Source organism: Onychostoma macrolepis, chromosome 03, assembly GCF_012432095.1.
Source record: "Onychostoma macrolepis isolate SWU-2019 chromosome 03, ASM1243209v1, whole genome shotgun sequence".
NCBI classification, from domain to species: domain Eukaryota; kingdom Metazoa; phylum Chordata; class Actinopteri; order Cypriniformes; family Cyprinidae; genus Onychostoma; species Onychostoma macrolepis.
In genome coordinates this window covers 38616572-38632687 of record NC_081157.1, presented here as the reverse complement: position 1 = coordinate 38632687, position 16116 = coordinate 38616572, and the positions used below count along the sequence as shown (strand labels likewise).

Here is a 16116-nt window from a genome sequence, read left to right as displayed (position 1 = left end):
ATTTATTTTATTTTGATCTTGCTCCATTACTAACTAACTAAATTAATTAATTCAGCATAGAGCATTAAATATGTCCATCTGCAGTGCAGGTGCCTGAGGGTTAAGATCACTGTGTCCTAATCCATTTAGAGCAAGTCTCTAATCTCTTTTCCTTAATCTTCTCAAATCAACAGGTGCCAAAATACATCTGTCTGGCATCAGCTGCTCTAGAGCATTCGGTAACTGTGTCAGTGCTCTATTTTATATATTTTTTGTTCCAATTTTAAATTAGGTGGCATTAACTACTATCTTAACTACTACTTACATCAAAAAATAAGTACAATGTACTTATTGTGTTCATATTGTATTGCAAAACACTTCTGCTGCTATTGAGGTGGGATATGGGTAAGGTTAGGGACAGGTTTGGTGGTGTGGGTAAGGGATGGGTCAACAGTGTAATTATAGCATTGTATCAAATGATTAATTTAAATAAATACATAGTACACTCTCACAAACACAAACATGTACATAGTACACAAACATGTACCTTTTGAAAAGGTACCGCCCCAGTGACAGCTTTTGTACCTTTATTTCTGAGAGTGTAGTTAAGGACATCTAATATAAAGTGGGACCTATTTTTTTACTCCCTGTTTATTAAATATCTTAGATTAGGTTGTAGGCTGTTTTTGGGCATTAAACTCCCAGGCTGAAAAGTGGGCCCCACTCTGACCCTGCTGTCAGTAATTGTCTGGAGCAATCGGTTGATGCTCGTCATAGCAACCCACACTCAGTGAACCATCAACTATCCTAAACTGATTTGCGATTGCGCATTTAGCACATCTAACTTTTGGGGTTACTGAAATGTTTGAAAACGCTGTTAAATTGTATCCGCCTACATATGCTTAGATCTGAAAAATACATACTTTTATGATCCTTTAGTTTTGCCTTCCTTTTGTGAAAAATGCTGACGAGCTCATTCTTTCAGTTGTAATGCATAACTAATGTAATTTACTGATTATGTATTACCCTGTTAATCTGTATGAATAAGTAATTTAGAAAAAAAAAATAGAAAATAGACTGTTTACAAAAACTAATTAATGAGTTTGTTTGCCCATATAATCATTAGGAAATAGAGTAAACTTATTTGGCTTGCTGTCCACTGATGAGGGGCTCGATCAAGCAGCTTCAACTCGAGCTCTGGCTGTTGATTGAAATATTAGATGGGCTCGCTCCTCCCTAATTTACGTTTAGGAACTTCATTTAGAAGAAAACAAATATCATTTAAAAGGCATTTTATCATTTTATTCAAGAAGAGTCGTTTAAGGAAAGACCACAATTTTTTGCAGCCATTGTACATATTTCTTGTTCACGTTTCAAATACTTGAGGAAAAAGACCATGTCTACATCAAATCTTTATTTGAACATATTTAACAACACAGCTTAAGGTCTATTTCAATAAAAGCTAAATTTGCTAACAGCAGAAGACGTTCTAAGACATTATACAAAAGATTTGCGAAAGTGATTTACACAGCTAATAAGGCCTCTCCTCTCAGAAAACAAAAAAAGAGTCAAAATATAGAAATAAAAACAGTTCATAGATATTGAAAATAAGTATTTTGGTTATGTGCTGTAGAAAACAACACAAACAGACTGGAATCAATTTCCACATCGCTCCACATTCCATAACTTTATATCATCCTATAAAGCTTCATAAACCTAATTTCTCCTGCATCTGAACACTACAATATGTATTGTGCATTCATAGGCTGGTGGGTTGGCGTTTGTACAACTGTTTCAAGGCAATGGTGCAAGTGTCTATTTGCAGCATCCCTTATTTGGGATCCAGAGGTGGAACTAGTCTAGTCCACTAAACTAGTCCAGGTGACACATCTTCCTGTCGTCCATTTCAAATAATACCATACTGGGCGAGCTCGTGCAACTCCAGATGGCTAAAGGCTTCCCACGGACACACCACGGTGATGTCTGTGCAAGAAATAAGTTGGCAGATGAAGCTCGGCAATGAGCCAGACAGTGAGAAAAATCAGTTTGCAAGAATAATGGGTTTAGCATATAACACAACACAGTAATTTGATCACTATATAAGCAATGTTCCAAGAGTTGTTCTCACCAGTGCCAAGACCATCCATTCCTGGGATCTCATCTCCAAATCTAATTAAAGAAGAGAAGAAATTGAAAAAAAGGTTCATTTCTAATACACTCTTTAAAAAAAAAACAGTTCCTCCAAAGAAGAACCATTTTCAGAATCAGAATCAAAGAGGTTTATTGCCAAGTATGCTTGCGCATACAAGGAATTTGTTTTAGTGACATAAGCTTCAAGTACACAGAGACAACAACACACAGACAATAAAGAATAAGATGAGAATAAAAATAAATAGAAAAATAAATAAATTGTATGTACAGTTGTGCTATGGATGATAGAATGGAATAGAATAGAATGAGATGCAGGGATGTGCTAGGATGGAGGTGGTAACAAATAAATATAAGGTTATTGCTCATTTTTATTGCATAATGTGTGGAACATTTAACTGTTTGGTTCCCCAAAGAACCTTTCAGTGAACAGTTCTTAAAAGAACCCCTTTTCTCTTAGTGTAAAGAACCACTATAAAGAATCTTTCATGAAATGGAAAGATTCCATAGATGAAGGTTCTTCATGGAACCAAAAAATACCTTTACTTTTACCTTTTTTTAAAAGAAAAAATGTATAGAGAGATCAAGCAGATCTTAATGTCATCTACTCACCCTTTGACTCCCTTCTTGGGAGGTTTGCTTTTGAATTGTCTTGTCATTCTCTGTTTGAATTTAGGTGGTCCTCTTCTGGGTGTTGTTGGTCCCAGTCCCACCACTCTTATCGGGCTTATAGGTGAGTCGCTGAGACTGTCGCAGCTAATTCCCGAGCTCATCCCGTACACTGTCTGTATCAGATTTTTCAAAAAACCAAGTCCTTGTGGACTCAACAACTTCTCATTCAACGTCAATCTCTCTTCTTGCAGTCGAGGAAAGCCGACTTAAATACACTCAGGCTGGCCTGTGTTTACGTCAGTGGGTCAACAGCAAAGCCTGACAGATTGGCGCAGTGACATAACAGCAATCTGCTGCAGGTTAACTCAGGCAAAAGCCAAGATCACTCATTGGATTCTGAAAACACAAACCGGCCTTCATTAAGAAATCTTTCTGAATGGTCAACTCACATCAGTACACCTGGAGAGTCTGTCATGGATTAGACAGAACATATGCTTCATTCATGGCATCTGCAGAGGAAATGAATGAAGATAAAATCTGCACTCACAAGCATCCAAGCGGTCAACAACTTTGATAATGACATTAGACCAGCCCTGGATGGCTATATAAGCTCCTTTGCAAGAAATATGTGCTTCAAAGAATCTTCTAGATTTTTGCAAACGTTTTCATTCACTGAGTTGCCATCAAAAGCAATTTCACTCAAAACTAATTTCAAAGAACTTTCAGACATTTGTAAACATAGGATGACCATACATCATCTTTGTCCTGGCCAAGGCTGCTGACGTTCAGCATGGAGTAATCTACTACGTTACGCACTAATGTACTTAAAGTTAAGTCCCTGACATAGAGATTGTGATTGATGTTGGGGTTTGAGCACCATTAAGACGATTGTGTCACACAGAGACAGATGTCAAATGTAGTACTGGGATATGAGTGACATGGGGCTGAGAGCGTTAATACATTTGAGAAAGAGCACCTGCTTCTTTAAGAGAAGAGGAATTCAGTCCGAAAGGTAAAATATCGTCAGGCAGCCTTTGCAGATTACATATGAGAAAATACAACAATAAAAAGGACTGACTTTTAAAGACAGTTTAAAGAAATAGAGAGCTCTTTGAAAGTTAACTTGACTCTGAATTACCCACCATTCCCTGCAGGCATGGATGGGCTATAATCTCACGGAGCTCCTAAAGTGTGGTTCAGAGAATTGAGTCTTCTGTGGCAATGCATAACTTACCTTGGTCTCAAATTGGTTACTGTTAAATATGACTTAAGAGAGTATGAATTATTATTAGGCCTAGTAGCAGCAGCAGCAGCAGTTAGTAGACATCACATAAGCCTTTAGAAATAAAGGCTTTAAACATAAACAACGTTATAAAAAAATAAAATAATGCCAACAGACATCAAACACTAAAAAGCAGGGTAGTGAAAATGTAATTCAATTTTTAAACAGAAGGGGGTAGTAAGATTCTTAATAAAAGCTGGCACACTAGACTACTAGTCTGATACTCAGTAAAGCACAGTAATTCTCAACCAGGGTCCTCAGCAAATTCACAAGACTACTTATATATTAAATCAAACTTCATTAAAATGCTTCAAACTGTTAATAAATTGAAGATCTACAACATGTAAACTGACATTATATTTCACACTCTGGTAAAACTACACATCTGAGGTCTCACTCAGACAATTTTGACTACTGCTGCAACTCAGCTGGATTGTGCAGAAGGGCTTTGAATATCGTCTTGGACAATGGGGGGGCCTTGGAATCAAAAAGACTGAGAACCGGTGGTATAGCATATTCTTTTCTGGAGGAAAGAAAAACAGGTATGGCTGAGTGATAAAAGCTGTGGCCCGGGCTAAACTACTCTTCAGCATTCCTCAACTCCCTTCAGCTAGTGCTACTGTACGAGGTATATTAGGCTACTCAAACAAAATCTGATACAATAACTGACTATTTGTTTCCAGATTTAATATGCTTGACAACATCAAACAAGGGCGTCTCAAATTTATAGGCCAGATGTTTAGCATAATCTGAATGAATCATTTATAACTTCACATTTAACAGTGTAGATATATTAGTAATATATCTAATTTTATAAAATTGCATGCAAGGAACATTTAACATTCGACCTAAAAGCGCAGCTGTTTGCAGCAGGCATTGGTTTAATTTAAGAAACGTCGAAAAGCACTTCGAGGAATTTACAGACTTGTCGAGGCAAAGATCGTGTCATATGTTTTAGCAGATGAGTTTGTGCAGAAGGCAAGTTTAGGAGCTGATAGATAGTAGTGCAGATACTGCTGAGACGCTGCACACTGGAATGCAGAGAAAGCACAGGACTGCACTGACACTGCTCGGTCTTATTTCTTCATTTTTATAAGAGTTTCTACGCAGCCAGTCATTAATATCCTGATACGGGTGATACGACACATACAGAAAAGTTTGATAAATGTGTTTGATTACACAATATCAGATTGACAATGCTAATGTTGCAGTTTTTTGCTTTACAGCACACGTGCAACAACAGAGATCACTGTCAAACTTACTCATGCATGTCCACTTGAACTCTGTTAGCTATATTTTATTAGACATCATTTTGCTATTATTAATAATGCAAGAAGCTACAAACATAAATGGCGATATTTACAAACCCGTAAAACAATTTTAAGTACACTCGGCTGGTGTTTGTCAGTGCAGCTGTGTGTTAGTGTGAGGCGTTGAGTTGTGATTGGTAAACTCGATTTCCTGGTACACACATGATCTGAGCACTCTTGAACATCCGCATCTACAGTTCTGCAAGACGACTAGGCGGTAAGACACTTTTACTCTATCACTTCAGTAACTCTCTAACTCAACTTGTTTGCAATATTAGAAACAGCTTGTTTCGCTGATGCAAAGATGTAAACAATACAAAAATGCATGCTGATTCAATTTGAACGCAGTCAAACTGTTTTTAGAATGTAAGGATTGTATATGTGATCTTTATGTTCATGGTTTTCATTTTCTGAGTAACTTCCTGAAATGGTATCACTAAACTAGGAGGTTTGGAGCAAGTTGTAGATTCCTCAGATTTATTCTTAAGACTTCCATTCACATATATACATGGCTTTTGGTTCACTTAAAAGATAGTATTAGACCCATCCTCTCACGTTCAATGTACTTTTTTGGTAAAGTCGTATGCAACCACATCCTCTTTTAACGGTAAGACCAAACTAAGATCCTGTTCTGACTGGCTCCTGTGACACCACAGACACCTTACTGGCAACCTTTATCACTTTAGAAGTATAAATATGAACACGTATGTAATGGTAGTAAAATTGAGCAGAATTAGCAAATCAACATACTTGTATATAGACAGTCTGACATTATCAAAAAAAGGTTTATTTTGGAATTATGACCAATTGGCCATACATTATCCTACTTTTTATGCTGCTTGGACATTAAACATATTTTATTAGCTTGTGGTCATTATTCTGAAATATTTAAGTGCTGAAAAAGTTGCAATTGACCGATCACAATCAAGTATTCCAGAAAGCTGTCCATGAATAATAATAATAATTACAATATTTGCCCTCTTTTATTGCATTTAAATTGTCATAAATATCTCTTTTGGCATTTGACTATTAAACTATGGGTATTTTTTTACTTGATTTAAAGTGCTGGTGAATCACTCTTGCTCTCTGTTCTCATTCAGTCATTTGTCTTATCATTCAGTAGCACTTCTAACTGTCTCACAATGAAAAAAAAAATCAATCTTTTACACATACTCACAAAGCCAGTGTTCTATATGATGGTGTTGTTCATGTCTGTATAGCCAAACTGGAATGCTTGCATCAGCTCGAGAAAGTTCATTGCTATTTTATTGCAGCCTCGAGAGAATTCGGATATGACACGCTTTTTTTTCTGAAAGCTCATTTTGCATTGACATGGTTTAGGGGGCTGTAAAATGATTGGAAAATTCCCGCAGTGCTTTTTAGCCTCATATTGATGAGTGCAGTAGATGACATACGTCATGGTGCATCACCGAGTTGATGAATAGCCTATAAAAGCTAGCGTGGAAATGATTTTCATAGCAATGAAAAAACTCTGTCTCTATTTTTTAGTACTTTTCGTTCTATCTGAAGAGGTAAAGCTGTTTTTCCACACAAATAAACAAGAATTTCTGCAGTCCCCAACGACAGTCACTGGAGAAGCAGCCAAAAATATCACAATGTCTGAGAGATCCGTAAAAGGGAAGCTGTGTGTATTAACTGGCAGACCTCGATAAACAAGATCTGTGTCTATTGATCAAGACAGCCCTTTCACTTCCTTCTCGAGGTGTTTGTTGTTCAGGCCTAGGCTTGCGCATAACTTCCTGAGTGGAACAGAGCTGCTGGATTCAGAACAAGCCCCAAGAGGAACCGTTCAGAACTACGCCAGTGTGCTTCTGTGTTTAAATTTATTTGACTTTCAGACCCAATTCTTGAGCACATTTAGACAATTTGTGACAAGCTCCATATTTCTGAGAGTGTGCCACTGATCTACACCAACTGTGGTTGAAATGAGAGGCCTACTCATGTTACTTCCTGTTTGTGCAACAGTTTCCAGTCATGCAGATCATAAGAGATGTTATTTTGTCAAAAGTGTGCATGCATGACTTGATGGTTAGTCGTTTCAGATTTTTTTCTCTTTTTTTACTCCTAGTAAGTTGAGACAGCCCCTCAAGAAGTTTTTTGATGTGTTGACAGGGGCAGTGTTGAAAATCACAGGCTGCTCGGATACCAGCAGACTCGTGCTCTCAGCTTAGTGTAGTTTGATAGATCTGTTATATAAGCTGTCAAATTCCTTTTCGGAGCTGCTTGATGTGAACGACTGTCAAGTCAGTCTGAACTCAACTCCCATATTGTGCTAGCGGACCGCAGTGTGAACCTTAAACAATTGGAAAGAATAACCACAACTGAAGTCTCTTTAATATCTAATTTAAATCAGTTTAAATTGAGAGAAAACAGAGGCTTATGCTAAGTTGAGAAAAAAAGACCTTTTAATCTCAAATGTGCCACTGCAAATTCAGGGTCACACATTCTGCTTAAATTTCAAAAAATACAAAAGTTTTTTTTTTTAGTCAAGAGTAAGAAATTTTAAAATGAATTCAAAATTTCTCGTTAAATTGTTTCAATTAACGCTGTTTTATTGGGTACTAGAGGGGGCTCTTCCCATCCTATTCTCTTTATCATTGTTTAAATGTGTGAATTAAATATTCCGGAGTTTTATTATAACTTTTGGGTGTAGAATGCTGTAGTTTTCCCGATGTTTGCATTGTATTTTTGCTTTTGCTTTGGCACTTCAGTCTGTGTTCCACATACATGTCCGTCTCCACGTCTGGTTTTCGCAGGATTCTGGAGGTTTCACAGTTTATCGCTGTTTTTCCATGACTGTGTCTTTGAATCAGATTGCATGAAACAGTTGCAGAACCACTGCATTTTAATCACGAGCCAAACAAACATGCTACAGTATAGTATGATTAGTTTTTAATGTAAATTAGATTGTATAATTTCCAAATTTAAAGCAAAAACATAATGGTCTGACCTTAACTTTGAGAAACTATGCTAAATAAAACATCTCTGCATGAAACAGAAACAGCAGACAGGAATGAAATCTCAAATTCACTCTCTGACAGTAGGTGGTGCTTTTGGAGCAGCAGAGAACGTTTCTTTGGATACTGCTGTAAACAAAGCAGAGCTGCACTCTTAAATACTACAATAATATGCATTATATGAAGGTAAGATCAATTGAAAATACCATCTAAACATTTCTGAAGACAGTCAGTTTCCCTCAAAGATACATTCATATAAACTCCCACCCCAATTCAGTATTTCTTCCAATATTTTGCACATGGTGAAATGAATATGCTCTGCCTGCTACAGTATTTTCTCCTCTTTGCATTCGACTTCATTATCTCTGGCTATTGTTAATGGCCGTTTACAGTTGATTTATTTGCCCAGTTAAAGAATTATTTGTGTGTTATTAATTGTTCTCTAACCATTAGCCAGAAGTGTATGCAGTTACCAGGCATCTGTTGCTACGTTGCTTAGCCTGTCTACGTTGTATGCCATTTTTTTTTATTCATTCCGTGTGCGTAATTCAAATGTTCGGTTTATTATAAGCGCATGTTTCAGTTTTGTCGTCTGCAGCGTTAAATGCTTGATTTATTTAACTGATCCTTCGCAGGGAGCTTGATTGACAGGTGATCTGACCAATAATAATGCAGAATGCGCCATTTTGTCCAACAAACAAATCAGACAGGAGAGTACACTCTAAAAAATGCTGGGTTAAATATAACCCAGTGCTGGGCAAATATTGGACAGAACACATGCTGGGTTGTTTTCAACCAACAGTTAGGTTAAATGTTTAACCCAAACTTCTGGGCAGTAACCCAACTGCTGGGTTCGTCCATATTTTACGAAAAATATTGACATCTTTCCGCGGTTGAAACAAGATACCTTCTCATGTTCATTCATGTTTATTTAATGCTAAAACATTAAATACAACCCAGTTCTGGGTGAAATATGGACAAACCCAGGAATTGGGTTGTTTTGACCCAGCGCTTGGGTTAAATGTTTAACCGAACCTTCTGGGTAGTAACCCAACCGCTGGGTCAAAACAACCCAATTGCTGGGTTTGTCCATATTTTACCCAGCACTTGGTTGTATTTAACCCAGCGTTTTTTAGAGTGTAGTAAAAAGGAAGAGATGACCGGTTCACCTTCCGTTTGAATGGAGGTGCTACAGTGATCTGTAACAACACATTAAAGAGCCACAAAATGGTATTTATTGTTTGAATTTCTTAAATGTCTATTTGAAAGCTGCGACTTTGTCTCATACCTGCTCTGTCTTGTCTGTTGGCATGGTGTTACTTTCCTCTTTGTTGCTGTGTTCTGAGTTCAATAATAAACCCATACGTAACTGTTTGTTACAGTGATTTTACAACAGTTAAAGGTGTTTCACTTAGCGTCATCCCTAAAATCATCCTTTTTGCTTAGAAAAATCACCGTAACACACTGCCTTCATGGCTCATTGCTTCATTGTACTAAAATATACATGCCACCTCTGATGCAATCTGTTGTGTCTTTACCTAGTTGACACATCAGATCATGTGCTGTTTGCTCCCTATCTTTGCACCAGACATGCAGTGAAATGCCATAATGGGTCGGCGCGCACAAACTCTCTCCTCACAAGTCTCTTGAAAAAGGGTTTGGCAATGCAGCACCACTCAGCAAGACGCTACCAATGGCAGAGCATCAAGGCCGCGTGAAATGCAGCGGCACGCCCAGTGTAACCTCCGACAGGTTCCTCTGACAGGTTGATGACCCCTGAGAGAGATGACAGAGGGACGTGCTGGAGAACTGCAAACTGATAGAAAGTCATCTTTGACTAGAGGAGAAAAAAACAGTCCGCCCAGCATGTTGCCCCTGAAGGAAGGAACGAGAGAAGGAGAGAGAGAGAGAGAGAAGGGGAGATAAAAGGGGAAACAATATGATAGTTGATATAAAACGGGGGATGGTAGGAATAATAAGTATCTCTAGAGAGCTGGAATGTGAAGACAGAGAAATAGAAGAGGGAATAAAAGAGAACGGAGGGGCAAAGGATCCGTGTGTGTGTGTGTGTGTTTGTGTGCATGTGTGTGAGGAAGAGGATGAGATCATCGCAGTCTCCTGTCTAATGAGTGATGGGGTTGGGAGGCGTGCTGAACTGAGGCGGAGGGTTTGCTTCTCATGCCGGTGGAATCAATAGAGCCTGCAGACCGGAATACTGTTCCCACATTACTGCCTCATTGCCAACACTTCAGCCACGGCTGTTCTTCCAGCACGGATTACACTCAGATCGCTTTTACATTCGTTCACTCCCTTACTTTCTTTCTCCATCTCTCACGTTTTGTCTCCCTACTATCTCTCTCCCCACTCTCTCTCTCTCTCTCTCTCTCTCTCTCTCTCTCTCTCTAGCCAACCCACACCCAGTGATTCTGTATCTTGTTTTTTTTTGTGGCGGTAGGAGGGATGCTGCTGTGAATTCTTTTTTGAATGTGTTTTAGACACATTTTTTTCTATACCACAGGAGGTGTGCTTTCTGGAATTTTTTTGGGAGTAATTTTTTTTGGGAAACCTTGTTGAAAAGAGCTTACTCACAATGTTGGGCTTGGATGTTTGTGAATTTGGTGGACAGTTTCTTGAACTGCTCTGGTTAACAGTTTGCTACAGAGGTGAGGATGCATTTACGTTATCTATTATGAGAGAAACATTTTGAAAAGTGAAATTATGTACAAAAATGACTAAACATACCAAAATGAACTTGAAGGTGTGTATTTGGAATGCTTTTTAAACTCCACAAAAAGACTCAGATGATCTGCCGATTTAATAGACCATCCCTAAACCTTCAGCTAAAGTAGTTTAAAGCTTATTGTGGGTGGTATTTGTAAGTTGAAATGTATCATAAAACCTATTTGCAATCCTAATAGATCTTTAAAATCAAGTAGAAAGTCATATATGTGATCATTTCTTGTGATGACTTCCTCTGTGGATGTGGACATCTTTATTGTTGGCATGTGATGCAGTTAAAACAAGCAAAGGTGGATTGATCAATATGTATTGATCAATCTGTTGTTGCACTCACAACATTGCTTTGTGTGTGTGATCATCATGTTGCTTGTAATTACATGTCACAGATGTTGTTGATTCAGGGCTTCACTCTGCAGAGCTTCTGCTTACTGACACCAATCCAGTGTTTCTCACTCCCAATTTACCTCTTTATCGGTGTCTTCCACTCTCTTAGTGTCTCCATTTCACTTTGATATCTAGGAAGTAATGATGTGTGACAAATGGACACCTGTCTTTATGTGTAAAGTGAAAGGTAAATGTGCATATCTTTGCATATCTTTTGCTATCTGAGATTCCTATAGAGTGTGGGTTCTCTGTAAGCATTCCCATTAATCTCAATGGCAGTTGCTTGGATGACGCAGGACACCCCTATGTGATTTTGTGCACGGGTGTTCAGTTTTGCTGGTGTTTTGAGCAAGTTACCTGACTCACTGCTCTATGGACAGGGAAATATATAAATATATATGTATGATGAAAACTCTTTTGAAAATGTGATTTGTAGTAAAAAAACAAACAAAAAAGTAAGCATGAACCTGCACCTAAACCTAACCTTAGTGGGGCATTAACAGGTTGTATAAAATCGTACAAATGAGATTGTACAAATTACAGTTTAGCAAAATGTAAAATAGTTATGAATTGTCACAAGAATTTTGAGGAAACCTTGATCTCTTGTATCTGACTCAAATCTGTTAGCTTTTTGTGATCTGAATAGCAAAACAGCACATGCAATCCAAAGTTTACAAACCCGATTCATATCAAATCAGTGTGAAATCTGATCAAACTCTGATAGTTTGGAATGTCTTGAGCGAAATTAACATGCAAAAAATCTCCTTTATCCATTGTCAATAGTGTAAAGATGTATTAAGCACTGCTCACACAGAAGTCACTTTCAAACCAAGAAGCTTTCTGTTGGTCAGCATGGTAAATTCACCCAACCAACTTGAACTTGAGCAAAATCTGCATGGTGAACTTTTTCTGCCCTCACCCAAATCTCCTGATTGTATGGCTTTCTTTTGGAATTACTGAATTTCGATTTTGAAAATTTGCCAATCAATGGCAAATGTGACCACACCTTCATTTGATAACTTGGATATTGACACTACTGTATACATGGATATACAGTGCAGATAGTTCAATGATAGATTTGAAGATTGGATTTGAAAACCAAACTGGATTTGTGTGGCAGAGTAGTGTGAAGCAGGGTGATCCCAGTCGAGTCAATGGTGAGAGAAGACTCACCAGGCAAAACCAGGCTCCAAGGGACTGACCGGTGCACAGGTTTCTCAGCTTGGTCTCTGCTGGACTGCAGGTGCTGACACGCTAAGACCCCCTGTGGCCCGGCAGAGCTGCATCACGACTCAATGAGCCTCAGCTGCTGCTGCGCTGTGATGGATGGCTGCATGTCAGAGACCTGACACATGTTTAAAGGAGTAAATCAATTAGATTGCATGCAGGAGAAACAGAGATTTCAAACAGCTGACGTGTTTGTGCACCCTGTAGAGAAAGGCCGTATGAATGAGGAAGATCACATGCATCATTTCCCTTCCCTACATGCTGTCAGGTGTTCAGCTGGTTTCTCACATTACAGCTGCTATCAGTTTAACAATCCTGAGAATTTACATGTCACTTATGTACTCTTTTTTTTTTTTTTTTTTTTTTTATATTTTTGGTACCTGTTTTTTTACTACTTTTTGAATATATGTAATTATCCAAATTTGTTTTCAACAAAAGAAAATCTTTAAGGTCTTTCTGTGGTTTTCAGCCGAAAATAAAAGCTCTGTGGTTCAAAGATTAAAAGCAAAGAAATTAACAAAGCTATAAATATTAGTACTGCAGTAAATTGTAATGATATAATCATATTATTTTATTAAATTCTCAATTTGTTTTATTACAATTGTAAAATTTCTTTTATTTAGTAATAATATAAAATATAAATAAAATATTAAATATTAATACATTTTAATTTATAGTCGTATTGAGATATAATCAAATTCAAATATAAGGCAAATTGTGCAGCCCATACAAACAGGCACAGCAAACCTGGAGCTTATTTAAAAAATTGCATTTACAATTTTAATCAGAAACAAATATATACTAAATAGCTTTTTAAAATGTAGTAAACCTTTTCAAAAATTACTTTTTGGTTATGTTGACAGATTGCCTAATAGTCCTTTTAATGTATTTTATACTTATTCTATATATTTTACACTCAAAATCAGTGCAAAGTACTAAGAAAGTCTGTAGATTTTGTCTGGGCCTGCTTTACTTGTTGAATTTCCTCTCCGTTTTCTTTGGAATCATCTTGTGAATAAGTGTATTCCTGCTGCGTTGTTTCAATACATTACAGTCGAAACCTTCTGTGACCGTGTCAAATGGCTTGCAGGTTTTTGTCTGTGGAGAATTGTGCAGATTTCTGGCCTGCTGTGGTTTGTGTTTGTTTCTAACATACAGGATCAGGGTTTACAGATATGCATCACTCTCAACTTTGCTCTCAGTTAGCAGAGAGGCTGCATGGTGTCGCTCAGTTTGATTAGCAGAGAAGCTGCATGGCTTCAAAATAGTTGTGAAAGTGGAGTATTGTGAAGGTTGCAGAGTAGCTGAAAGCGTTACAGGAAGAATTTATTTACACCAGCATCTTAGAGCAGATATTCAGACAAAAAATATTTACTATAACACGCCGCACTTTGACACATAAGTGAGTGAACAACAGTGTCAGTGTTCTTGTGGTCATTTTTTGACATTTTTAAACCCTGAGGGGTTTATTGCCCTTTGCAAGGGTCTTACATTCATGTTAGTTTAAAAAGATTAAGGTTTGTGTGGTCTTCAGAAACCCTAGTGGGCCTTCCATTCTTCTATGGAAAGTCCACTGAATATTTGGGTGTATAGCTGTTGTGTGTTGAGTATGAGAGACTGCAGTTTGTCAGCGCTGTTTGCTCGTTCACACTCCACCTCATTAGTTGTGCACTGAAACCTGCAGCACGCCATCAGACAAAAACCAGCATGCTATCCATCACAATCTAGCCAGGCATTTAACTGCTTCTACTGATCAAAGCAGACCAAAGCATGTTGCCTTTGAAGCTCGAGATGCTGCGCCTCACATATTTCACTCAGAAATTATATCTCCGGAGGGTGGGAAAAGCTAATTAAAAAAGCTTGTCAGATTCTTCAAAGTATTATCATTGCTATTTAACACAACTGAACAAGGGTAATTACTGTCATTCTTCTCTTTGCTAATAAAAATGACCTCTCACTAGTGGCCACTGCGAGAACGGGAGCCTCTAGTGATTTTTAGAGCAGTGCTTTTCAATTGGTGGATCGCAATATAAAAATGGCTGCTGGTCTGATCTGATAGGATAGTGGACAAGAGGGGGAAAATCCTAGATGCTAAAAATATGATTGTGCATAGTTAGGATAACAAAATAAATACCTTATTGGCAGAGGCTATTTACGCTAACTCCACGCACCAACATGTGTTTGGGCTAAACAACATTACAAAAGATGGCCAAATAATAGCTTCAGTGGTGGTAAATTGCGTAGAGTAAGCGGTTTGATGCGATCGACCAGAGACCTTTTTCACATCTCGTATCACATCGGAAAGGCATTTATTTTCAATAAAAATGAAGGAAATAAAGTATCGGGTAAGGTAGGTGTATGTTTTGTAATGTACTACAGTACTTGCCAATATTTGCAATAAGTAGCCTAGTATAAAAAGCAGAAAATACTGCTATTTTTATATAGTGTAAATAAAATCTATTGCTATTTGCAATTAGTGTAATATAGCATACACATTAAACAACTTTGGCACTATATAATCTGGATCCTGAAGCAAAACCAGTTGAGAAACACAAATTAAAGGTATTTTAGGAATATTTTGCAACTGATTAGCTGTTAACTTGTGCACATTGAGAGAAGAACAGTGATGTTTACTGCTTTAATGTGCAATATTAATATGTATCACATTGAAGTTTTGAGATGCCAGCATCATTATGCGTAAAACATGCCCTGAAATGCCATGAAAATGTATCTATAATCATCCTTAATGCAATCCCTCACTACATAGTTCATTTTGCTTGTAATTTACAGTGAGAATCTTGGCATTGGCTCTTGGATATGCTTTAAATTGCCCAATTAGTCCAGTCATTTATTCAGTGTGACCAGGCCTCCCTGTAGTGAATCTCAACTCTGGGGATTTGATTTGTGTGTTCAGTGTGCGAGATATTTAATTGGTGTGCATTTTTTAGCAATATTTAAGCTATAATTGCACAGGGATAATTAACTAAATAGCCCTATTATGCACAGGATATTGGTCCAAAGGACTCCAATGTGCAAAACGTGGCCACACTTGAGTAAAATGTCATAACGCTGCATTCAGTTCAGCCGTTCATTTTGCACAAGAGTCGACTGTTGATTAATACATATTTTTGCATAGACAAATTTCCCCTCTCACACTTCATTACCACGTTCATCTGTACACATTCAGATTGTTTATTTCTCACTAATTAGTAGGTTAATTGGCTCAATTTGTCTTTTGCAACTGGACTATAGCATATGTCTCAACAGTATTCTGCACCTGGAAATTGCACAAATTGTGCATCTTCCTCATAAACTATACTCTGACCTACTTGTCCTTCCTCAAATTGTCTTCCTGGATAGAGTGGGCTTTTTTTTTTTCTTTTTTTTTTTTTGCAGGTTCAATTTATGTAGAGATACAGAATCCATTCCCACATTTTCCTACCTTTTTGTTGGAGGA

General features: G+C 37.6%; 2 protein-coding genes across 5 annotated transcripts in view; one reads left to right on the top strand and one right to left on the bottom strand.

Annotated features, from left to right (window-relative positions):
- Window positions 1–1533: 1533 nt before the first annotated feature.
- LOC131536930 (retinal cone rhodopsin-sensitive cGMP 3',5'-cyclic phosphodiesterase subunit gamma) lies at window positions 1534–5452 on the bottom strand. Of its 3 annotated transcripts, none has more exons than XM_058770128.1 (4): window positions 5410–5452; window positions 2740–3135; window positions 2108–2148; window positions 1534–1962 (listed from the first exon to the last, which is right to left on the bottom strand). In XM_058770128.1, exons 2-4 carry the CDS (start codon window positions 2898–2900, stop codon window positions 1886–1888), a joined length of 279 nt encoding a protein of 92 aa, XP_058626111.1. In that variant the 5' UTR covers window positions 2901–3135; window positions 5410–5452; the 3' UTR covers window positions 1534–1885. The 3 variants fall into 3 exon arrangements, with proteins under 3 accessions (XP_058626111.1, XP_058626109.1, XP_058626112.1); XM_058770126.1 differs by having other exon boundaries at window positions 5389–5449; XM_058770129.1 differs by lacking the exon at window positions 5410–5452 and adding an exon at window positions 3189–3204 and having other exon boundaries at window positions 2740–2912.
- Window positions 5411–16116, top strand: part of arhgdig (Rho GDP dissociation inhibitor (GDI) gamma) — a 27606-nt gene continuing 16900 nt past the window's right edge. Inside the window, exon 1 of one of the 2 annotated variants that reach the window (XM_058770125.1) lies at window positions 5411–5548. Coding sequence is in view for 1 of the 2 variants with exons in the window: in XM_058770124.1 (XP_058626107.1) it covers window positions 10900–10972 (73 nt within the window). In the remaining variant the exon portion in view is untranslated. Of the gene's footprint in view, window positions 5549–10856; window positions 10973–16116 lie in introns of those variants that run through there. The other variant, XM_058770124.1, reaches the window with a different exon arrangement.

Coding starts and splice junctions, on each gene's coding strand:
- LOC131536930 (XM_058770128.1), bottom strand. CDS start 2,900: ATGAGCTCGGGAATTAGCTGCGACAGTCTCAGCGACTCACCTATAAGC. Junction 2,149..2,739: donor CCCAAGAAGGGAGTCAAAGG/GTGAGTAGATGA, acceptor TTCTTTAATTAG/ATTTGGAGATGAGATCCCAG. Junction 1,963..2,107: donor AATGGATGGTCTTGGCACTG/GTGAGAACAACT, acceptor TTTCTTGCACAG/ACATCACCGTGGTGTGTCCG.